The sequence below is a fragment of the Lontra canadensis genome, unplaced genomic scaffold (genome assembly GCF_010015895.1).
Source record: "Lontra canadensis isolate GAN:19392208 unplaced genomic scaffold, GSC_riverotter_1.0 scaffold4, whole genome shotgun sequence".
Classification (NCBI taxonomy): domain Eukaryota; kingdom Metazoa; phylum Chordata; class Mammalia; order Carnivora; family Mustelidae; genus Lontra; species Lontra canadensis.
The window spans coordinates 40,557,095-40,581,640 of NW_022630998.1; the positions used below are offsets into that span (position 1 = coordinate 40,557,095).

The 24,546-nt window shown below is 38.4% G+C and overlaps 1 protein-coding gene across 6 annotated transcripts in view; it reads right to left on the bottom strand.

The window, feature by feature from the left end:
* Window positions 1-24,546, bottom strand: part of CDK7 (cyclin dependent kinase 7) — a 37,767-nt gene that overhangs the window by 2,745 nt on the left and 10,476 nt on the right. For 5 of the 6 annotated variants that reach the window (XM_032849181.1, XM_032849159.1, XM_032849206.1 and 2 more), the window contains 7 exons: window positions 23,282-23,392; window positions 22,081-22,199; window positions 19,779-19,878; window positions 7,892-7,978; window positions 6,237-6,386; window positions 2,396-2,543; window positions 1,798-1,995 (listed from right to left, as the gene is read on the bottom strand). In XM_032849181.1, coding sequence (XP_032705072.1) covers window positions 1,967-1,995; window positions 2,396-2,543; window positions 6,237-6,386; window positions 7,892-7,978; window positions 19,779-19,878; window positions 22,081-22,199; window positions 23,282-23,392 — 744 coding nt within the window. In that variant the 3' untranslated portion in view covers window positions 1,798-1,966. Of the gene's footprint in view, window positions 1-1,797; window positions 1,996-2,395; window positions 2,544-6,236; window positions 6,387-7,891; window positions 7,979-19,778; window positions 19,879-22,080; window positions 22,200-23,281; window positions 23,393-24,546 lie in introns of those variants that run through there. The other variant, XM_032849171.1, reaches the window with a different exon arrangement.

Genomic DNA, 24,546 nt, shown 5'->3' on the forward strand with positions numbered 1-24,546 from the left:
AAATTAGAATGAGATACCAAATTAGCAAAGATCACAAAGATTATGAGTGCTAGAAATGATGAGGTGAAACAGATCCTTTCATACAATGTCAATAACTATGTATATTTGAGACCCTGCATTCAATCTTAGGGGGTATATACTCAAATGAAACTGCTAGATCATATGAAAATGCTCTTTAAAATTTTTTAAGGACAGGCCAGTTTTCCATAGCAGACACCATTTTACATTCCAACCAAAAATCCACAAGGGTCCCAATTTGTCCACCTCCTCACCATCACTTGTTACCTTCTGGGATTTTTTTGGGGGGGGTGCGGGATAGTAGAGATCCTAACAGGTATGAAGTGATATCTCATTGTGGTTTTGATTTGCATTTCCCTAATGACTAGTGACATTGAGCACCTTTTCATGTGCTTATTGGCCATTTCTATATCATCTTTGGTGAACTGTCTATTCAAGTCCTTTGCCCATTTTTTAATATAATTATTTTTATTGAGTTATCTTTTATCAGATATATGATTCGGAAATAATTTCTATTGTTCTTTTCACTCTGTGCTTATCACTCCATTGATAGACATTTTAAATTTTGATGTCATCTATTTTGTCCTTTTAAAGAAAACAGTTTTCTCTCTTGTAGCAGACAAGGAAACCAAACAGATTCTAAGCACAGCTGTTGGTGTACAGATGGAGAATGCCATGTGACAAGGCATGTGGACTGCTTAAGAAGCTGGGAAAGGCCTCTGGCTAACAGACCAGGACAGGAAGCATGTGCATTAAAATTACATGAAATGAATGAGCTTATAAGCCAATTCCTCCCTAGAAACTCAGAAAAGAGACCTGTTCAACTGACACCTTGATTTGGACCTATGCAAGAAACACAGCTGGGCCAGGTCAGACATCTGGCTTACAGAACTGTGAGCTAGTACATTTGTGTTACTTTAAGGTGCTATACTTATGGTAATTTTTATATAACACAAGAAAAATAATCCATAAAGCATGAATATGTAGTGTTATATATATATATTTTTATATATTAAACAGATACTAAGCTATGTGTATCTTTTAAAGTCTTTTAAAAGTCTTTTAAACTTTTTTTTTTTTAAGATTTTATTTATTTATTTGACAGACAGAGATCACAAGTAGTCAGAGAGAGAGAAGGAAGCAGGCTCCCTGCTGAGCAGAGATCCTGATGTGGGGCTCGATCCCAGGACCCTGGGATCATGACCTGAGCCGAAGGCAGAGGCTTTAACCCACTGAGCCACCCAGGTGCCCCTAAAAGTCTTTTAAACTTTTAAAGTCCCTTCCATGTGCATTGACATGGAAGGGACTTTAAAAGTTTTGAGTAAAAAAAAATTACGAGATGTACAGTCTATCACTCATAAAATTTTAACAATATGGTATATTACTACATGAATTTTTATAAAATAGCAGTATAAAATCATGGAAGGACATAATCATTTCCTGAAATTCGCTCTCCTTTTGGGAAGGTAAAAAGGAAAAGAATGGAATGACATATTAAAGGGAGCTCAATTTCATTTGTAATTTTTTCTTTTTTCTTTCCTATTTAGCATATCAACATTTGTTAGCTCTAGGTAGCAGGTATATGCAACAATTCTACTACTGCCTCTGTTTTGAATACTACCCCTGCTACTACATATCTGTGATGCTGTGTGGGCCAACTCACCAAAGTAACTGATGATTATTTTTATTAAGGTTTCCTTAATGCATTTTCAATTCGACATTTCAAAGAATTGAACTTAATATTACTTTTGCACTCTCATCAGAAAAAACAGAATTAAGTTTGTTTTAAAATAAATTTAATAAAAATAATCCAGTTTTACATATTTTACATGTGTGGAGTATTTACAAATTCCTTCTACAGCATTTACTTAATGTTTACTATTTCTCCATTATTTGCTTTTTTGACTATTTCCTTCAGTAGTAATATACTGTCCAGTGATCTCTGTAACTAAAAAATTAGCTTCTTGGGTAATCCTCCTAGGTGAAAACAAAATGAGGTTGTTCACATTTAATCTTACGGCAATTCTAACCAGTTACTGCATTCCAACTACATTCATTTTACTGGCTTTGGTTTGCTAATAAAACTTATTTAACATTAAGCATACAATACATCAATAAAAACTTAAAAGAAAATAAGGTACATACTGGTAAGTTCTTGCAACTCTGAGGTACACTCAAAAGTGCCCATATCCTTTTAAAAAGCTTGATTTAATTATTTTCAGTGGAAACAAATATTGCTAAAATACCACATTCTCTACCACACTTATGAAATAGCTCACAATCTACATTTCTTAGCTGCCCCTTGGTCACTAGCTATATACTACCTACTTGGAGTTTTCTGAATTCATTTCATTTCTTATGAAAATGGAAGTTTTACCTTGTTCCAAAGCCTGTGTTCTCTTCCGTTTTGTTGCTACAATTGGATTTGACTGCTCCTTTAAAGTTTCCAACGGACAGTTTGGTCTTGGCAGCTGACATCCAGGTGTCGGCCCTGGCCGATTACTGAAATACTTAGTTTTCAATGCCTTGAAAAATGGAAGATACCAAGGAAAGTAGGGTTTTAAGTGATTATCTGAACTGTTTTTAAGAAAATCTAACTTCCAGAGTTGTTGGGAATATTAAAAACACTATGTGAATACCCCACTTCCAAAACGATATTGATTTCAAGAGTTTAGATGAGCAAACTACTATAAATAAATATATAATAGCTTAAGATCAGCAGGTAATTCTATTACTGTAAGAAAAGACACTATAGGGGTACCTGGGTGGCTCAGTGGGTTAAAGCCTCTGCTTTCAGCTCAGGTCATGATCTCAGGGTCCTGGGATCAAGCCCCTCATCACATCGGGCTCTCTGCTCAGCAGGGAGCCTGCTTCCCCTATTTCTCTCTGCCTGCCTCTCTGCTTACTTGTGATCTTTGTCTGTCAAATAAATAAATAAAACCTTAAAAAAAAAAAAAAGACACTACCTTCTAACTTTTCCACAGTTAAACAGCCTATACTAAACATGAAATACCCTTAGTAAGACATTGTATAATTCAGCTCTCTACACTTTAGGGGCTCTATAGTTCAACACATAAAGAGAGAAACAATACTTAAAAAGAACTTCAAAATTTGTCACAAAATCTATATGTATTCAAAATTCCAAATCATGTAAATATAAATTCTTGAAAATACATTTTTTTAAATGATGCAAAAGGTTGGAAACAATGTGTTAAAACCCAACAATCCACTGCAAATTATTAAAAATTTTACTTGGAAGGAATTGCACAATGTTATTTCTATATTCTACCTGCTCAATGTTCTATGATACAATATTTCCTTTACTTTGGTCCAAAATTTAAAAAAAAATAGTTTTGGAGGCCCCTGGGTGGCTTGTTGGGTTAAGCCGCTGCCTTCGGCTTAGGTCATGATCTCAGGGTGCTGGGATCGAGTCCCACATCGGGCTCTCAGCTCAGCAGGGAGCCTGCTTCCCTCTCCCTCTCTCTCTGCCTGCCTCTCTAACTACTTGTGATCTCTGTCAAATAAATAAAACCTTAAAAAAAAATAGTTTTGGTTTTTTTTTTCCATAAAAATAGTTTTATTCTAAACGATAAACTGGTCAAATTCATAATTTATTTGCATCCTATAGCCACAATATTCCTTTTGGATAATCCTTTCAGGAATATAAAAAAGTCCATATAAACTTTTCAAGCATTTCCTCCCACATTCTATTATTTGCAGTAATAATTTAGAGATTCATGACTTCAAAAGAGTTGAATTTCTACAGTATTTCTTCCAAATCAAGAAGTTCCGTAAGTAAATTAAACTAATTCTGAGCTATCAGAGATCTGAGAAAGGAACATTATCTCATTCCAACTTTAAGACAGATAGCCATGAGCCAGAACATGCTTTTAAAAATGCATTCTAAGGGGGCGCCTGGGTGGCTCAGTGGGTTAAGCCGCTGCCTTCGGCTCAGGTCATGATCTCAGGGTCCTGAGATCGAGTCCCACATCGGGCTCTCTGCTCAGCAGGGAGCCTGCTTCCCTCTCTCTCTGCCTGCCTCTCTGTCTACTTGTGATCTCTGTCAAATAAATAAATAAAATCTTGAAAAAAAAAATGCATTCTAAGGGGTGCCTGGGAGGCTCAGTGGGTTAAAGCCTCTGCCTTCAGCTCAGGTCATGATCCCAGGGTCCTGGGATCAAGCCCCGCATCGGGCTCTCTGCTCAGCGGAAAGCCTGCTTCCTCCTCTCTCTCTTCCTACTCGTGATCTCTGTCAAATAAATAAATTAAATCTTTAAAAAAAAAAAATGCATTCTAGAGGCGCCTGTGTGGCTCAGTGGTTTAAACCTCTGCCTTCAGCTCAGGTCATAATCCCAGGGTCCTGGGATTGAGTCCCACATCGGGCTCTCTGCTCGGCAGGGAGCCTGCTTCCCCCTCTCTCTCTTTCTCTGCCTCTCTGTCTGCTTGTGATCTCTGTATGTCAAATAAATAAATAAAATCTAAAAAAAATTAAAAAATGAAAATGTATTCTATCAAAATATAACACACATAAGTTGTCACAATTAGTATTTTTCTATAAATTTTGAGTTTTACTACTAATGAAAACAACTTTCTAGATAATCTGACCTAGTCTCAAGTTTCTTTTGATGAAGGTAATAAGTATATGTGTAAAGGTGGGAAGGTAATGCTGAGATACTTGTTTGAAATTAGAAAAGAAATTCTGATGGTTAAATATCTAGCATATATGTATTAATGTAGTATTATATACCGCCAAAAACAGATGGCCTATAGAAATAAATGTATTATGGGGCGCCTGGGTGGCTCAGTCGGTTAAGCTGCTGCCTTCAGCTTAGGTCATGACCCCAGGGTCCTGGAATCGAGTCCCTCATTGGGCTCCTTGCTCCGCAGGGAGCCTCTGCCTTTCACTCTGCCTGCTTGTGTGCTTTCTCTCTCTCTCTTTGACAAATAAATAAATAAATAAAATAAAATCTTTTTAAAAAAGAAAGAAAGAAATGCATTAGACAATGATTTGGTAGCTTATAATAAACTTAAGTGGAAAAAAAAATCCCTTTGAATCCTTGGTATAATGTACATTAACATGGTTTGTTAAATATGAAGTCTTGTGACATTCCATTTTAATCAGTCTTACTTTATGAAGTCAAATCATTGTACTGTGAGGCATTCCTGGATTTCCCTGCCCCAATTTTAAATGTTTGTGACACTGTCCTTTTTTGTCTTGTGCTTGTTTTTGAGACAAAGAAAATTGATTCTGCCCCTCCCCCACCAATCTATAGGGCTATTTTTCTGTTTGGTAACATTTTTCTCTTCTTTTATAAGAGCAGACATTCTTGGTCTTCCTAATTTTTTTTTAGTTTGATTCTTATTTCCCTTAAACAAGGATCAGTATCATTGTTCTGTTTAGAGTATCTTTCAATCTCTTGTAAGCGTAAGTTGTATCAAGAACTATACAGGGTGCCTAGATTGCTCAGCTGGTTGAGTGTCTACCTTTGGCTCAGGTCAAGGGCTGCATGGTGGGCTCTCGGCTTGGCAGGGAACCTGCCTCTCCCTCTCCATCTGTCTACCTCTATCCCTCCTTGTGCTCTCTGTGTCAAATAGATAAAATTTTAAAATAAAAAAATCAAATAAAAATTATACAATTTTTGGGGTGCCTGGCTTGTTCAGTCAGAAGAGCATGCAGCTCTTGATCTCGGGGTTTTGAGTTTGAGCCCCACGTAGGGTGTAGAGGTTACTTAAAAATAAAATCTTTAAAAAAGAAAAGAAGAAGAACTGTATTATTTTCTTCCCCATTATCATTTTCTGACTATGACAATGATAAGCATGGATACTGGGACTGCATTTCATGGGAAAAAAAACTGAAACACTTTTGGCATTAAGCTTAGCACAACCATTATTTTAACAAGTACAGAATGCTTCTTATTTTTTCTTCTCTAGGTAAACTACTTGGAAGCCAATTAATTATGAAATAAATATGTATTTATATCTTCCTTAACAAAAGTAAATTCTCCTGTTGTTGTGTGTACATGATGTAATTTAATACCAGTCTGAACAGCTTGTAGCTTGGGGACAAGATAAAATTTGTTATTCCTTAAAACTAAAACACATCTTTACAGTATTTAAAGAATGTTAGAAAATCTCAAGAAATTCTACTTTTATTTTATCTATGCCAGAATTAAGATTATTCCCATATTTCCTATTAAAAGAAAGATATGCTAAAATACCTGTGTCGCTGTAATTCGAGTACATGGGTTGAATAAGAATAAGCCTTGTATGAGATCTAGCAAGTCGTCTCCTGCTGCAATGAAGATGTGTTGTAACGGGATTCCAGGAAAACTCTTAAATGTCACAAAATCTGGAAGACTACACATGTCCTGTAAAAATATTTATAATTCAAACTTAGGGACTGAAAGGCACATAGCTCTCAAATGAAGAACTAAAACTGTCAAATGGAGAATGTAATGATTTCCATCGAACTGCTTTGCACCATTGTCAAAAATCATTTGGTCAGATTCAGTGACTGTCCTGGGCACTGGACTTTCCATCCTGGAACCATGGCCCAGTTTATTCGTAATCTTGTGGAGAAGGCCTGGTACTGTGAGCACTGCTATGACTTAGCCATTCTGGTACTATGGAAAGGTTAAGCTGGTTACTCTAACCCCTGCTGAGATTCCTATAGCTATTCAGAGCTTGAAAAAATTTGTATACCACAGTTTCAATCAGAAGGTAAAGTCTGATTAAAATCTCTCTTTTCTAATATTTATTCTTAGAGGAGATAGGGCTGTTAAGAGGAAGGAAAATCTAAAGGATTACAATTTTAAGAATAAACAAGTGAGGGGTGCTTGGGTGGCTCAGTTAGTTAAGTGTCTGCCTTTGGCTCAGGTCATTATCTTGGGGTCCTGGGATCAAGTCCTTCATCAGGTTCCCTGCTCAGTGGGAAGTCTGCTTCTCCCTCTCAATCTGTCCCTATCCGTGATGCCCTACCCTCCTGCCTGTGCTCTTTATCAAATAAATAAATAAATAAATAAATAAAATCTTTAAGAATAAACAAGTGAGATTACCTTACTGAACTATAATATATAAAATTTAGCAACTTGAATTATTGTAAATTTTACCCAAGATTTAAGATTTTTTTGTAGACAATGTAACAGGTTAAAAATATTCAAGGTACTGATATATCTTAACTGTTGGTGAAACTTCTACAAATATACCCTAAATCCACCAAGATGTTGATAAACATGAAATACCCACCAAAATGAATTATCATGTAGCTGTTAAAAAGAAAAAGCTCAGTACTAAATATTAAGTAAAAAGAGTAAGTTGGGGGGGCGCCTGGGTGGTTCAGTTGTTAAGCGTCTGCCTTTGGCTCAGATCATGATCCCAGGGTCCGGGGATCGAGCCCCGCATCAGGCTCCCTGCTCAGCAGGAAGCCTGCTTCTCCTCCCACTACCGCCTGCTTGTGTTCCCTCTCTCGCTGTGTCTCTCTCGGTCAAATAAATAAATAAAATCTTATTAAAAAAAAAAAAAAAGAGCAAGTTGGTTGCAAAAAAATTATATGGTATGATCCCATTTTTATTAAAGAAAAGACAGAAAATGCAACTCTATGTTTATATGCTTGTGTATGTATCCTCACAGCAAGATTTTCTACCAAACTGACAGTGATTAACCCTGGGATGGGAATTACTGGGATGGAGAAAGGGCAACATATACAAAGGAGGCTGGACAGTATATCACAATTTTAACTTTCTATTTGACATAAATTTTTCAAAGTATGTATTACTAGTAACTTAAGAAAATGAATACATTTCTTTAAGTAATACCTACATGACAGCAACATAGAGTCCTAACAAAATTTCAAAGAACATGTATGAAGGCTTACCGGCCACTGTTCTTCAGTTGGTGTGCCCAAAGTTTCAAATATTCTTGTTAGTTGATCAAGGTCTGAATCTCCTGGCAAAAAAGGAACCTGGAAGAGAGTGAGATGTAGGTATTTCAAGGTGGTTTATAATAGATACACAAATAATACTACAAATTCCATAAAAAAACTAAGCTGTAACAAAAATAAAAATGAAGTCTGAGGTACACCAGATGTGTCACTAGATCCTACTGCTGCTAATCAAATGAAGAGCACCGTGCTTCCCATTATATTCACTCCACAAATCTTTAAAAAACACTATGTAATAAGTATGTGGTAATTAATTAAACCTTAGGCATTTAAAGTAGGGAACAAGACAAGGACACTTGAGTTCCTTGGTCAGTTGAGTGTCCAACTTTTGATCTCAGCTCAAGTCTTGATCTCAGGGTTGAGACTTCAAGCCCCACACCTGGCTCCATGCTGGGTGTGGAACATACTTTAAAAAAAAAAAAAGAAAAAAGAAGTGAACAAGACACTTTTTGCTCTCCCATGGGGTCACTGTGGGGAATGCTGGTAGTACAACTAAAGGGGCATCTCCCAGATGATGTTTTCAGGGAGAGCACAGGATCCTAGCATACACAAAACAGCACCTAGCCTACTCTACAAAAGCCAAGGAAGGCTTCCTAGAGGAAGAACCAACCAGTGAAAGTTGAAAAATGAAAGAGTTAGCCAGAGGAAAAGTCTTAAGATGGAGGAAAATTATTCTAGCTAAAGTACAGGAGCAGGGGAGCCTGGGTGGCTCAGTGGGTTAAGCCTCTGCCTTCGGCTCCAGTCATGATCCTACGGTCCTGGGATTGAGCCCCTCATTGGGCTCTCTGCTTGGTGGGGAGCCTGCTACCCCTCTCTCTGTCTCTGCCTGCCTCTCTAACTACTTGTGATCTCTGTCTGTCAAATAAACAAATAAAAAATCTTTAAAAAAAAAAAAAGTACGGGAGCAAAGGCTGGCAGGCAGAAGAACATCTATATTACAATCTTATTTAAATAATATCTTGGCATACTATTTCTCTGAAGAAGTATAATGGCAAACTTTAAAAGGATAAATGATAAGTTAAAAATTAGAAACTAGTAAATAATTAAAATCCTTGCTATATATATAGATATTATTTTCCAATTCATCCTCAAACATCTTCATAAATATATAGGAGAGTAAAAAAGAGTTTGCTCTGTGAAGAGAGACTTTTCATACAATTACAGGCCTTGAAGAAATTTACCAGCTCAATGAGAAGATGAGATTAAGTACCAGCTTTCCCACATTTCTATTACTGTCAACTACTACCACCACCAGCACCAACCCCTGCCAAAAAAGCATTTAATTCTGCCAGTTATCACCAAGCTCATCCATTTTGCCTTTTCTAAGAAAATAGATTTGGGCCTTTAAATGTTTTACTTTTGCCAGCTAAAGCGGTCAGCAGATGCTGCTTGATAAACACTACAGGAAGATTTTGCTTCCTGGCTCTAGCTTGTATGCCCAGCTGACTCCTGCGGCACTCTCAGCTTCTCTACCAACAGGTTCCCACAAATGTGGGCAGATTCTTCAGTGCCCAATGCACAGAGCAGCTTCCCTCTACAGAGGGTTGTGTAGCAGAGTGCCTCCAGAAAACCAACTCCCGAAGAAGAGCTTTCCTCTGCATGCAAGACAGACTTTCAACAAGTTCTGCCAACACAGCTCTATAGCAACTTCTCTGTCATCAGTAAGCCACACTCTGCACATTACAAGGTCTAGAATTCAGTCCCTGGGTCCTATTCCTTGGGTGCTCTGTATTAGTCCTAGGGTGGCTGCTCCTTTTGTCTACTCCTATATGCTTTAAAATAGTCTCTTTACCTTTTCTTCTTTGGTTTATTCATTTTAGAGAGAGACAGAACTCAAACTCGTGAAGGGGGGAGGGAGAGGAGAGAGAGTCTTAAGCAGATGCGGCACTGAGCAGAGCCCACTGTGGGGCTCAATATCACAAACCTGAGATCACGACCTGAGAAGAAATCAAGAATCAGACACTTAACCATATGCACCACGCAAGATCCCCTCTCATTACTTTTTATTAGTCAATCCTTCATTATTCCAATTGATAATTATAGTTAATTATTAATATTAAACTTCCCTTTTTAATGTGTGGATTCTATTTTCTGACTGGATCAAGACTTAATATAATCCCTTTGTATAACACTAGACTATTATGTATATGAAATGTGTACCCAAAAAAAGAAACCTGAAGTTATACTAACACTGCATGAATATTTTTAGGCATGCTAATATTTTTACTTTGAAGACTACTAAAATAAATTGTACTATGAGATCTGAAGAGGGGGGCCTGGGTGGCTCAAATGGTTCAGCATCTCCCTTTAGCTCTGGTCATGATCCCAGGGTCATAGGACCAGGTCCCATGTTGAGCTCCCTGCGCAGCTGGGAATCTGTTCCTCCCTTCCCTTTGCTCCCCGCCACCACTTGTGCTCTCTCAAATAAATAAATAAAAATCTTAAAAAAAAAAAAAAAATCTGAAGAAAAGGACCCTCATCGAGGGAGGAGCAAGATGGTGGAGCAGTAGGAGACCTAAATTTTGTCTAGTCCCAGGTATTCAGCTAGATAGTTATCAAACCATTCTGAACACCTACAAACTCAACAAGAGACTGAAGAAAAGAACAGCAGCAAATCTATGAACAGAATAGCGACCACTTTCTGGAAGGGCAGACATGCAAAAAAGAGAATCCAGGAATAAATATATATATATATATATATACACAGGAAGACAGACCATGGAGGGAGCCTCAGCAAATGACAGAGCAGCAGAGCACGAAATCAGAAGTTTTAGAAGTCTGTTCCACTAAGGGACATCACTCCAGTGGCTAAGCGGGGGGATGTAATCCTTGCTGAAACAGTGTGGTCTCAGGACCCTCAGGGTCACAGAAAGGCCAGGGATGCCAGAGTGAGGCAGAGTTCCCAAGTATCGGAGCAGGAAAGCCAGCTGCAGAAATGGAGCCAAGGAGTGGGCTCTCAGCTTGCTGTTGCCATAAACTGGATCCAAGGTACAGTCGGGCAACTGCTCTTTGAGCAGGGACTCAACAAGTGGCAGATCCTGGGAGACTTCCCTTCCTTCCCAGGGAGAAGCAGCACTGGAATGTGCTGCAGGAATCGTCTGGGTTTGGAAACTCCAAACGGGGCTGTGTGTCAGAGATAAAAACGCTCGGTCACAGGCTGGGCAAGCACAGAGTGCCTATGGAGAACAGGGAGACAGGTGTGATTGACTGCTTTTCTCTGAGGAATCACTGAAGGGGGAGGCCTGAGCTTTCGGCTCCTCCAGGGCTGGAGACTGGGAGGTTGCCATTTTCATTCTTGTCCTCCACAGCTGTACAGAAAGCTTTCGAGGAATGAAAGCTACCGAAAAGCAAGATTATTTAGCCCAGCCCCTGGCAAGGATGGAGCAATTCTGCCTCGGGCAAAGACAGTTGAGAATCACTGCAACGACCCCACCCCTAGAAGATCAGCAAGAACATCCAGGCAAAACCAAGTCTGGTGACCAATGAGAACTGAAAAACTCCAGCGTTAGGAGAATACAGCACATAGAATTTACAGCTTTTCCCCCAAGATTCTTTTGTCTTTCAAAGTTGATTTTTAAAATTTTCCTTGGTTTTTTTTTTTCTATTTTTATTTAATTTTTCCACTTTCCCATTTTAACCATCCTACCATATCAATTACTTTTTAAAAATTTTTAATTTTCATTTTTACAGTCATATTCTATCTCTTCATTATATTTAACCTTATTTCTTGTATATATACATGTTTTTCTTTATTTAAAATTTTGAGATACAGTTTCTTCTAACAGACCAAAATATATCCTAAATCTAGTATATGGCTTTGTTCTAGTCTCCCACCTGATCACATTTTTTTTTAACTTTTTTTCTTTATTTTTTCAATCAACTTATCAATTCTTTTTTTAAAATCTTTTAAAATTTTCATCTTTATAGTCACATTCCATCCTTTCATCATATTTACCTTTATTTTGTGTGTATATATGTACGTGTGTGTGTGCGTGTGTGTATGATTTTCATATATATATACACATGATTTTCTTTCCTTAAAATATATACATGATTTTCTTTCCTTAAAATTTTGGGAGGCAGTTTCCTTTAACAGACCAAGATACAGCCAAAATCTAGTGTGTGGCTCTGCTCTGTTCACCAGCCTGATCACATTCTTCTTTTTCTTTCCCCTTTCTTTCCTCCCCCATTTCAGTTCTCTTCTGATTTTTTAGTGTTTATTTTTCAAGGGTAGTTGTTACCTTTTTACCATTTTGTTCTCTCATTCATCTACTCTTCTCTGGACAAAATGACACAACAGAAACACTTAAAGAAAAAACAAAACAAAACAAAACAAAACAAGAGGCAGTACCGACTGCCAGGGACTTAATCAACAGGGACATTACAAAGATGTCAGAACTAGAGTTCAGAATGACGATTATAAAGATACTAGCTGGAGAATCCCTTTCTAGAGAAATAAAAGAACTAAAATCTAACCAAATCGAAATAAAAAAAGCTATTAATGAGGTGCAATAAAAAATGTAGGCTCTAACTGCTAGGATAATTGAGGCAGAAGAAAGAATTAGTGATATAGAAGACCAAATGATGAAGAATAAAGAAGTTGAGAAAAAGAGAGATGAACAACTACTCAATCATGAGGAGAGAATTCAAGAGATAAGTGATACCATAAGATGAAACAATATTAGAATAATGGGATCCCAGGAGAAGCAGAAAGAGAGGGGAAAAAGATATACTGGAGCAAATCATAGCAGAGAACAATCCTAATATGGGGAAGGAAACCTGCATCAGAATCCAGCAGGCACAGAGAACCCTCCTCAAAATCAGTAAAACAGGTCAACACCCCATCGTCTAACAGTAAAACTTCCAAGTGTCAGATACAAAGAGAAAATCCTGAAAGCAGCTCAGATAAGAGGACCTACAATGGTAGAAAACATTAGATAGGCAGACCTATCCACAGAGACCTGGCAGACCAGAAAGAACTGGCATGATATACTCAGAGCACTAAATGAGAAAAATATGCAGCCAAGAATACTATATCCATCTGGGCTGTCACTGAAAATAGAAGGAGAGATAAAAAGCTTCCAGGACAAATAAAAACTAAAATAATTTGCAAACACCAAACCAGCCCTACAGGAAATATTGAAAGGGGTCCTCTAAGTAAAGAGAGAACCTAAAAGTAACATAGACTAGAAAAAAACAGAGACAATATACAGTAACAGTCACCTTACAGGCAATACAATGTCACTAAATTTATACCTTTCAATAGTTACCCTGAATGTAAATGGGTTAAATGCCCCAATCAAAAGACACAGGGTATCAGAATGGATAAAAAAACAAACAAACAAACAAACAAAAACAAGACCCATCGATATGCTCTATGCAAGAAACTCATTTTAGACCCAAAGACACCTCCAGATTTAAAATGAGGGGGTGGAAAACCATCTACCATGCTAATGGACATCAAAAGAAAGCTGGGGTGACAATCCTTATATCAGATAAATTAGATTTTAAGCCAAAGACTATCATAAGAGATGAGGAAGGACACTATATCATATGTAAAGGGTCTGTCCAAGAAGATCTAATAATTGTAAATATCTATGCCCCTAACATGGGAGCAGCCAATTATATAAACCAATTAATAACAAAATCAAAGAAACACATTGACAATAACACAGTAACAGTGGGGGACTTTAACACCTCCCTCACTGAAACGGACAGATCATCCAAGCAAAAGATCAAGAAGGAAATAAAGGCTTTAAATGACACACTGGACCAGATGGACAACACAAATATTCTCAGAACATTCCACCCCAAAGCAAAAGAATACACTTTTTTTCTCTACTGCACATGGAACATTCTCCAGAATAGATGACATCCTGGGTCACAAATCAGGTCTCAACCGGTACCAAAAGATTGGGATCACTCCCTGCATATTCTCAGAAAACAATGCTTGAAACTAGAACTCAATCACAAGAGGAAAGTTGGAAAGAACGCAAATACATGGAGCCCAAAGAGCATCCTACTAAAGAATGAATGGGTCAACCCATTCATTAAAAAAAAAATTTAAGGGCGCCTGGGTGGCTCAGTGGGTTAAAGCCTCTGCCTTCAGCTCAGGTCATGATCTCAGGGTCCTGGGATTGAGTCCTGCATCGAGCTCCTTGCTCAGCGGGGAGCCTGCTTCCCCCTCCCTCTCTCTCTGCCTACTTGTGATCTCTCTGTCAAATAAATAAATAAAATCTTTAAAAAAATTTTTTTAGGGGCGCCTGGGTGGCTCAGTGGGTTGGGCCGCTGCCTTCGGCTCAGGTCATGATCTCAGAGTCCTGGGATCGAGCCCCGCGTCGGGCTCTCTGCTCAGCGGGGAGCCTGCTTCCTCCTCTCTCTCTGCCTGCCTCTCTGCCTGCTTGTGATCTCTCTGTCAAATAAATAAATAAAATCTTTAAAAAAAAAAAATTTTTAAATTCAGGGAAACAAATGAAACTGAAAACACAACTGTTAAAAATCTTCAGGATAAAGCAAAGGCGGTCATAAGAGTAAGTTATATAGCAACATAAGCCTTTCTCAAGAAACGAGAAAGGTCTCAAATACACAACTTACCCTACACCTAAAGGAGCTGGAGAAAGAACAGCAAAGAAAGCCTAAACCCAGCAGGAAAAAAAGAAATAATAAAGATCAGAGCAGAAATGGAAAACCAAGTTAATAAAATCATGAATGAAAGAGGAGATCATGGGGCGCCTGGGTGGCTCAGTGGATTAAGGCCTCTTATCTTTGGCTCAGGTCATGATCCCGGAGTCCTGGGATTGAGCCCCGCAACGGGCTCTCTGCTTGGCGGGGAGCCTGCTTCCCTTTCTCTCCCTGCCTCACTCTGCCTACTTGTGATTGCTGCCAAATAAATAAAATCTTAAAAAAAAAAAAAAAAAGGAAAGAAGAAAGAGGATATCACAACCAACACAAAAGAAATACAATCAATTATAAGAACATATTATGAGCAACTATATACCAGCAGATTTGACAATCTGGAAGAAATGGATGCATTCCTAGAGACATAGAAACTACCAAGACTGAAAAAGTGGGAAATCTGAACACAGACTAGGTACTGATTTATTCTTCCTTTTCCTCAGATGATAACAGTATTGTGGTTATGATAAAAAATATTCTTCTAGAGAAAAAATCTTTCAGAGAAATAGTATATGGAGAAAATGGCATGATATCTGGGATTTGTGGCTTAAAAATGTGGTGTGAGGGAATTATAAATAAAGCTGATCATGTGTTAAAAATTGATGAAGCTTGTTTGTGTGTACACTGAGGCTCATTTTTCTCTCCAGAGTCCCCTGCTGAAACTCTCATCCCTTCTGCTTCAATATGGACTATTTCCTCTCAAGGCCTGATGCACACCTGCTTCTTCAGAACTTCCTTTCACTATTAAATGAGGAATTCTATTCACCCCTTTTCTGTGTTCAATCTCATGTTCTCTGGATCCCACATCTTTCTCTTGATTTACTCTCACGTAATAGTAGAGCACAGCTTCAAATAAATTCCTAAGAAAGGAAGCAGATGTAAAATTTTTAGTGTAATAAATTGTATTTATTCTCAAAGCTAACTGAAAAATACAAATGGACACAAAATTCTAGGTTGGAAATTATTTTCCTTCACAATGTATTCTATTGCCCTTAGGATTTCAGTGCTACTGTTGAGAAGTCTGAAACCATTCTTTCCCCCTAATCCTTCATTATGGTTTCTATGTAATAAGCTCTCTCTGTTTTTCCTCTCTTGGAAATAAAGTATTTTCCTTATAGTCTGGTCCTCTGAAATTTTACAATACGCCTTGGCATGGGTCTTTTTTCATTCACTATACAGAGTCTTTGTTGCACTTTCAGTTCACACCCACCAATACTAGGCTATTTTCTGGTGAATTTCCTATCCTACATTTTCATTCATTTATTTATTTAGTAAGATTTTATTTATTTATTTGACAGAGATCACAAGTAGGCAGAGAGGCAGGCAGAGAAGAGTGAGGGGGAAGCAGGCTCCTTGCTGAGCAGAGAGAGCTCGATGTGCGGCTTGATCCAAGGACCCTGGGATCATGACCTGAGCTGAAGGCAGAGGCTTTAACCCACTGAGCCACCCAGGTGCCCCTATCCTACATTTTCTTTGTTCTTTTTTCTTATATTCTAGGATCAATCCTGGATCAATCTGTTAGCTTAATTTTTTGGTCCTACTTGAGGAAAGAATTCTTGAGCTTACTTTCCCAATCTTTCCACTGTCTCTGTTTGCTTTTAGTTATCCTACATAAAAATTTTCAAGATATCCTTATTCTTTGACTGATCCTTTAGTAATAGAGCATCATATTCTTTTTTTTACAGATGGAGTATGTTCTCTTAGTCCTCTGAAGGTGTGGTAGAGATGGAGGGTTAAATTTCTTCGGCTACCTGTTTACTTTCCTCAAATTTCTGCCTTTCTTTTTTTTTTAAAGATTTTATTTATTTATTTGAGAGTGAGTGAGTGAGAGAGAAAGAGCATGAGCAGGGAGGGGGTAGAGGAAGAGGGAGAAGGAGACTCCCCACTGAGCAGGGAACCTGCGTGGGACTCAGTCCCACCTGAATCAAAGACAGACAATTAATCGACTGACCCACCCAGGCATCCCCCTACAAATTTCTTTTGTTGTCAGTCTTCCACACTAAATCCTTTCATCAAGTATCATTTTTTTATATTTATTTATTTGAGAGGGGGAGCAGCAGGCAGAGGGAGCAGGCTCCCCACTGAGCAAGGAGCCTGATGCAGGATTAGATTCCACAACCATGGGATTGTGACCTGAATGAAGGCAGGCTTAACCACTGAGCCACCCCATCATCCAATATCTAATGATTCTTCCCAATTACCTGGTAATTCTTACATGTTGGAAGCCTTCATTAAATATCTCGAACTCCTTGATAACTGTGGTAATCATGACTAACCATTCACATTCAAGGGTAAGGTACTAAAAACATTGATTAGAACTCACAGGCTTTCTCTAGAAAGATTGGGTGGGGAGTTTAATGCCAGTTTTCTGTGGGTCTATTCTCTGGGGCCATTCAGTTCTTCTAGTAAAGGATCCTCTATCTTTTGCCTGGGTTAAAGAGTTACTAGCTTGGGTGCCTGGGTGGCTCAGTGGGTTAAAGCCTCTGCCTTCAGCTCAGGTCATGATCCCAGGGTCCTGGGATCGAGCCCCACATTGGGCTCTCTGCTCAGCAGAGAGCCTTCCTCTCTCTCTGCCTGCCTCTCTGCCTACTTGTGATCTCTGTCAAATAAATAAATAATATCTAGTATATTAATAATTAATTAATATCTATTATTAATTAATAATTAATAATATCTAATAAGCTAGTAAGCTTATTACAAAGGCTACCAAGGTTCTGGGAGCTGAGCAGGGAACTAAATTGAAGGTTTTACTATTCAGTATACAGACTTTCATGTAATTTGCATGTTTTCACCAAAGCAACTCACCCACATCCTCCACGGTATCTAAGGATGGCTATGTCTGGAGATTTGTGTTTCAATTTCTTGAGAGAATAAACCTACCTCCAGTGGAGTTTTAAAGTGGAGGTAGAGTGAGACAAACAGAAATGGCCTAGCTTACGTGTAGAGGGACCATGGTATTAATTATCCATACACAATTTTTTTCCACCAACTCCAGTTTTTAGGCCTATACCTCATTATTATCATCAGTAATCACAGGTGCTTCTCAATAACTAAGCAACTTTAGGATTCTGTGTGTCAAGCCAGAACTGCCTCTAGTTGGCATCTTTTTCTGTAAAATTTAAGCAGCCTTCATTTCTCATTTTCCATACTCTGGCATGGTATTAACGGGCATCTCCTAGTTTCAAGGATGGCATTTATATATCTTTTTTTTTTTAATTTTTTAAAAAGATTTTATTTATCTATTTGACAGAGAGGGAGATCACAAGTAGGCAGAGAGGCAGGCAGAGAAAGAAGAGGAAGCAGGCTCCCCAATGCGGGGCTCAATCCCAGGACCCTGAGATCACGACCCGAGCCAAAGGCAGAGGCTTTAACCCACTGAGCCACCCAGGCACCCCTCAAGATAATTTATAATGGTGGGGGGAGTTTTGCCCTGCCATATCAAAAATCTTTAAGATATAATTATCACTTGGGCACCTGGGTGGCTGAGTTGGTTAAACATATGTGTCTAGCCTGGGTCACGATTCCAGAGTCCTGGGATCAAGTCCCTCATCAGGATCTCTGCTTAGCAAGGAGTCTGCTTCTCCCTTTTCCTCCTGCCCCTCATCCCTGCTCATACTGTCTCTCTCAAATAAATAAATACAATCTGAAAAAAAAACAAAAAAAAAACAAAAAAAACCCAAAAAACCTAAGGAGAGAGAGTGTGAACAGCTGTGTCAGTGGGGGGAAGAGGGAGAGAATCCCAAGGCTATATACACAACCCTGAGATAATGACCTGAGCCAAAATCAAGAGTCGGACATGTAACCAACTGAGACACTAAGGCGCACCTCTAACCTGTTCATTCTTTTTTTTTAAATTTTTTTATTTTTATTTATTTGACAGAGAGAGATCACAAGTAGTAAGAGAGGCAGGCAGAGAGAGAGAGGAAGAAGCAGGCTCCCTGCTGAGCAAAGAGCCCGATGCGGGGCTCGATCCCAGGACCCTGGGATCATGACCTGAACTGAAGGCAGAGGCTTAACCCACTGAGCCACCCAGGCGCCCTAACCTGTTCATTCTTAACTTCTGTCTCTCTCCACTTACTTTCTCAATGGAACGATAAATCATAACATTAGGGGCTATGGTTGTATCTTGGTAATGAATGAACTGTGTTTTGAGGAGCTGACAGAACTGACAGCTGACAAAACTCTGTGTTTTTGTGAGTAGCAGAGCTGTCATGCCAGCTTATCCACAGAACCCATCATTAGCACAGGGATTACTATTCATCTTCAAATCTAAATTATGTTAGTATTTCTTCTGCAAGCACCCACAGGAGTGAGCTTCTCTAAACGATGCACAGAACTCACACCAAACTAAACAAGATGTTTGAGAAGGTAATTTTTCTTTGTAGCATATAGAAACTATTTTCTGTGTTCAAGGAACTGAAAAGCTATATTTTTGTGTTTTGGGTTCACATTTCTTTAAATACGTATCACTTGAGAAGAGTAGGGGTTGGAAAATGGAAAGTAGGGAGGAAAAAACTCCCAGCTTCAGAAGGATTCCCCACTATTCCTTTGCCTTCATTATGCAGAAAGGCTAAACTAAACTTTATAGCTCAACAAAGTTTCTAAGGCACCATCTTTCTCTCCAGTGAGGGTAGCGAGACAATGTTTTATTTCAAGACGGTTTCAGTCCAGGGAAATGCTACAGGACCACCACAACTGCTTAGTTTGAACAGAATTAAAATAATCTTACATACACTGCTGAGAGTGCAGCTGTAGCGGCTGGTTTTACACATTTCCTAAAGTGTTACTTTTAATAGCCCCAAACAAGAAAAGTCCCAGGACTACAAAAGTGCATCCTAACACTTTTAGTTACAGCAGAGATGTTACAGTATTACAGCCTGATGAGTTATTATAGCTTTATTTCAGATTACAGAAATGATCTATAAAATCTTTATTGTCCTCAATAAGAGGTCTTCTCATTTCCCATTAACAAAAAGGTTGCAGCGGAGAAGATGCTTTTTTTTTTTAAATTGGTCTATTTGTTGGCTTTTTTTAGAAGAATGGTGCTCCTCTCTGAGAATTATCTATGGGAAGACAATTCTTATGCAAGTTATACAAACAAATAGCTATTACAATATCATAGTGTATATATCAATCCTAGACTTACCCTCAGAAGAAGCTCTGCTAAGATACAGCCAACAGCCCACATGTCCACACCTACACCATACATTCTAGCTCCAAAGAGTAACTCAGGGGCCCGATACCACCTGAAGAACAAAAAGAAATGTAATTTTAAAGATGAGATCGGGAGGGAGACAAACCATAAGAGACTCTTAATCTCACAAAACAAACTGAGGGTTACTGAGGGGAGGGCGGGGAGGGAGTGGGTGGTTGGGTTATGGACATTGGGGAGGGTATGTGTTACGGTGAGTGCTGTGAAGTGTGTAAACCTGACGATCCACAGACCTGTACCTGTGGAGCTAATAATACATTATGTGTTAATAAAAAATTATAAATTTTTTAAAAATGTAATTTAAAAATGCAATTATTAAAGTACTTCTGGGAGAAAACTCCTCAGCAAAACATCATCCCACTGATGAAATTTACTTTTATGTATTCCATTAACTCAAGAAAAACTGACTATAAAACCTAGCAGTTCCAGGACACCTGGGTGGCTCAGTTGGTTAAGTGTCTGCCTTCAGCTCAGGTAATGATCCCCAGGTCCTGGGATCGAGTCCCACATCAGGCTCCCAGCTCAGTGGGGAGCCTGGTTTTCCCTCTGCCTCTGTCTCTCTCTGTCTCTCATGAAGAAATAAAGAAAAAGTCTTTAAAAAAAAAAAAAGTAGTTCCATACTGGAAATGACACATGTCCTCGGCCCATATACTTTTCCATTTTTTTTTTTTTTAAGATTTTATTTCTTTATTTGACAGAGGGAGAGATCACAAGTAGACAGAGAGGCAAGGCAGAGAGAGGGGGGGAAGCAGGCTCCCTCTTGAGCAGAGAGCCTGATATGGGGCTTGATCCCAGGATCCTGGGATCATGATCCGAGCTGAAGGCAGAGGGTTTAACCCACTAAGCCACCCAGGTGCCCCTACTTTTCCATTTTTTTTTTTTTAAAGGGTTTGGTTTTTTTTTTTTTTTTTTTTTTAAGATTTCATTAATTTATTTGACAAATAAAGATCATAAGTAGGCAGAGAAGCAGGCAGGCAGAGAGAGAGGAGGAAGCAGGCTCCCTGCTGAGCAGAGAGCCTGATGTGGGGCTCAATCCCAGGACCCTGGGATCATGACCTGAGCTGAAGGCAGAGGCTTTAACCCAGTGAGCCACCCAGGCACCCCCAACTTTTCCATTCTTAAATGATTAATGCCTTCTCTCTTTCTGAAACTCTCAAAACCATCCTTCCTCTAAGCCACCTTATTTCCAACTTCACTGAAAAATATCCAAATAATTGGGGAAAAAAAAAAAAAAGAAAAAAGTAAAAACAATTCCACGGACTCACCTATAGTCTTTCATATTCACACAATCTCACAATCTGCCTTTCCCAACTGTAACTTCAGATGAACTGTCCTGGACTGTTTTAATGCCAATATGTCAACTTGGGGCACCAGGTACCATGCTCTCTTGCCTATTTTCTAAGATACCGAAATTCTTTCTCCTATATCAATGTTTTCTTCTTCACTAGACTTTTCCCACTAGTGTTCGAACATACGATAATTTCTTCAGCCTTAAAAAATAAACTAAAAAACAAAGTAATAAACAAGAAAAACTTCTTTAGGCCCAACTTCCTGTAACAGCTACCTCCACATTCTCTGGTTATTCTGAAATAACCAGAATAACCTCTTACTATCTGTTTTTACTATCTCCAGTTCCTATTTTCTTCTCCTTTTTTTTTTTTTTAACATTCTATCTATTCATTTGACAGAGAAATCACAAGCAGGCAGAGAGGTAGGCTGAGAGAGAGAGGGGGAAACAGGCTCCCTGCTGAGCAGAGAGCCCGATGTGGGGCTCGATCCCAGGACCCTGAGATCATGACCCAAGCCAAAGGCAGAGGCTTTAACCCACTGAGCCACCCAGGTGCCCCTTCTTATCCTTTTAAAAACTCTTTCAGGGGGTGCCTGGCTGGCTCAGTTGGTACAGCATATAACTCTTGCTCTCAGGGTCCTGACTTCAAGCTCCAGGTTAGGCCTACACAGAGCTTCCTTTAAAAAACACAAACACGGACGCCTGGGTGGCTCAGCTGGTTAAATGTCTGCCTTCAGCTCAGGTCATGATTTCAGGGTCCTGGGACTGAGCCCCACATTGGGCTCCCTGCTCAGCAGGGAATCTGCATCACCCTCTCCCTTTGCCTCCTCCTCGCTGTTTATGCAGTCTCTGTCGCTCTCTCAAATAAAATCTTAAAACAAAACAAAACAAAACAAAAATCTAATCCTACACAATATAAACTTTAAATTTTTTTAAACCAGTTCTTACCTGGTTACAACCTGATGTGTATAAGCTCTATTGGGGCTCCCAAATGATTTGGCCAGGCCAAAATCTGCCAGTTTTAGAACTCCATTTTCATCTAATAACAAGTTGTTTGGTTTTAGATCCTGTATCATGGAGATTTTAAATAAACATGTCAGCAGGTGGTAGAGAATACCATAATGCTACATTTAGTTGGCTTAACTTTAAACGTGGCAAAAAACAGGGTAAAACCCTAAATTTAAACAACAATCAGTACTTTTTTTTCATTGACTTAAAATCTTACTAATGCTAAATAAGACTGGTTATATTACTTGGTGAGACCTTGGATCAAGACCTTGGGTCACTGAGCTTCCAATTTACCTACCTCAGAGGGTTGCTGTGAGGATTAAATTTAGCGTTTTCTATAAAGAGGCTACTGCAATGACTAGGAACTCAATAAACAGTTCCTGCTATTTATTTAATAACAGTAATACATAGGAATTTCAGTAAATAAAAATATGATGCATTTAGAGAGGATGAGGAACAAATTCTTCAAAATATATACTAAAAAGATATTAGCAATAACGTAAAAGGGATTCTAAGTTAAAGGTATGAGAATTACTGACTATATGTATTCTTAGCTATTTATCTAAATAGAGTGCCTAAGAACATCTACCTATTGATATTATCAGCCTTGTTTCAAGAGCTGAACGTTTCTAACATTGACTCAACCATTTCAGAAACTTTATTACTTCACAGAATTTTAGAGTTACTAAAAATATTTTTTCTAAAAATATTTTAGTGTTGTAGAATTTAATCCAGACTCACTGTATTTTTTTCCCCTTGTCACAATAGTACAGGTATAGCACAAAGAACACTGGACTTAAAGCCAAAACATGTAGATTTTAATATTCTGTCAGTTACTAGCTACTGACCTTGAAAAAATATATATAACCTTGGTCAGGTGATAGAGCAACTTATCTTTTCACCTAAGAAAAAAATGAAGAACTGGGTCTCTTCTATTTCTAAATTTTATGTAGCATTTTATGGTCTTCATGTCACCACCTGGTAGAAAAACTGAAGGGAACACCCAGAGGAAGATGGGAAAAAAATGGCCGGGCTCTATTTTTATTTTAAAATACACATATTTAGACCATTTATGTAATAACTGACTATATTAAACTTGACTAAAACATAAAGAATCAATCATATTGGTTAAAAACCTTACCCTATGTAGAATCCAATGCTGATGTAAATATTCTAACCCTTGAAGAGTCATCAACATGTAGGCTTTGATGTGTGATGGTGTCAACACAAGACTATTATCCTTTATTATAACCTGTAAACCCGGTGTATATATACAATTATTCCAAATAAATCACACCATATAAAATCACATACAGACATAAAATGAGTTTATCCATCATATAGGAGAATCTGAAGAAACACTGACTAACTCTCCTTAGGAAGCACTGTGAGAATTTCCAGTTACGTGATTAGGGCAAGTATCTCTGCTGGTGCATTCTTTCCTACTTCTTTGTTTAAAAGGCATTAACACAGTGAACATTTGTTGTTTTGCTTGCCCCAGGATGTATAGCCCCTTCTGATAACAGCATTCAGCATTCCTTTGGGATATCACCTGGTTAAAATAGAACTGACCACTACCAGTGTCCTCTAGAAGTAGATACATGACCCATGCATAGCCAACCACCACAATGAAGCCTGCTGTCCAAAAGACTGGTTTAGGGATGGACATGTGATCTAAGCCAAGCTAATCCAACAGGCCAACTACTTCTGTTAGAAACTAAGGGAACAAAGCACCTTCCTTCCTAACAGATTATTAAACTCTTAAGGATATAAACCTGAGGTGCCTAAGTCACTACTCTGAGAAATTAAGCCCATGAAGAAAGGCCACAAAGAAGAAAACAGTCGAGCTAAAGTGCAAGACTGAGTTTTCCATGGCATTATTTGAGAACTGTGCTTAAAGCCAGTTTATTCCTACATTTGTAAGTTATATTAGCTAAAAGTTCCCATTTTCTTTTTTTAGAAATCAGATTTAGATAAAAGGTATCCTGGGCTGCCTGGGTGGCTCAGATGGCAGGTGGCTCAGGTCATGACCCCAGGATTCTAGGATCGAGTCCTGCATAAGGCTCTCTGCAAAGCAGGACTCTCCCTTTGCCTGCTGCTCTGCCCCACCCTGCTTGTGTCTTCTCTCTCTCTGTCAAATAAATAAAATCTTTAAAAAAAAAAGGTATCCAAATTGGCAAGAAGTAAAACTTACACTATTTACAGATGACATACTATATATAGAAAACCCTAAATATTCCACCAAAAAACTACTATAACTGATCACTGAATTCAGTAAAGTTGCAAGATCCAAAATCCAAAATACAGAAATCTATAGCATTTTTATATACTAATAATGAAGTAACAGTAAGAGAAATTAAGAGAATAATTCCATTTACAAAAAAAAAAAAAAAAAAAAAAAAAAAA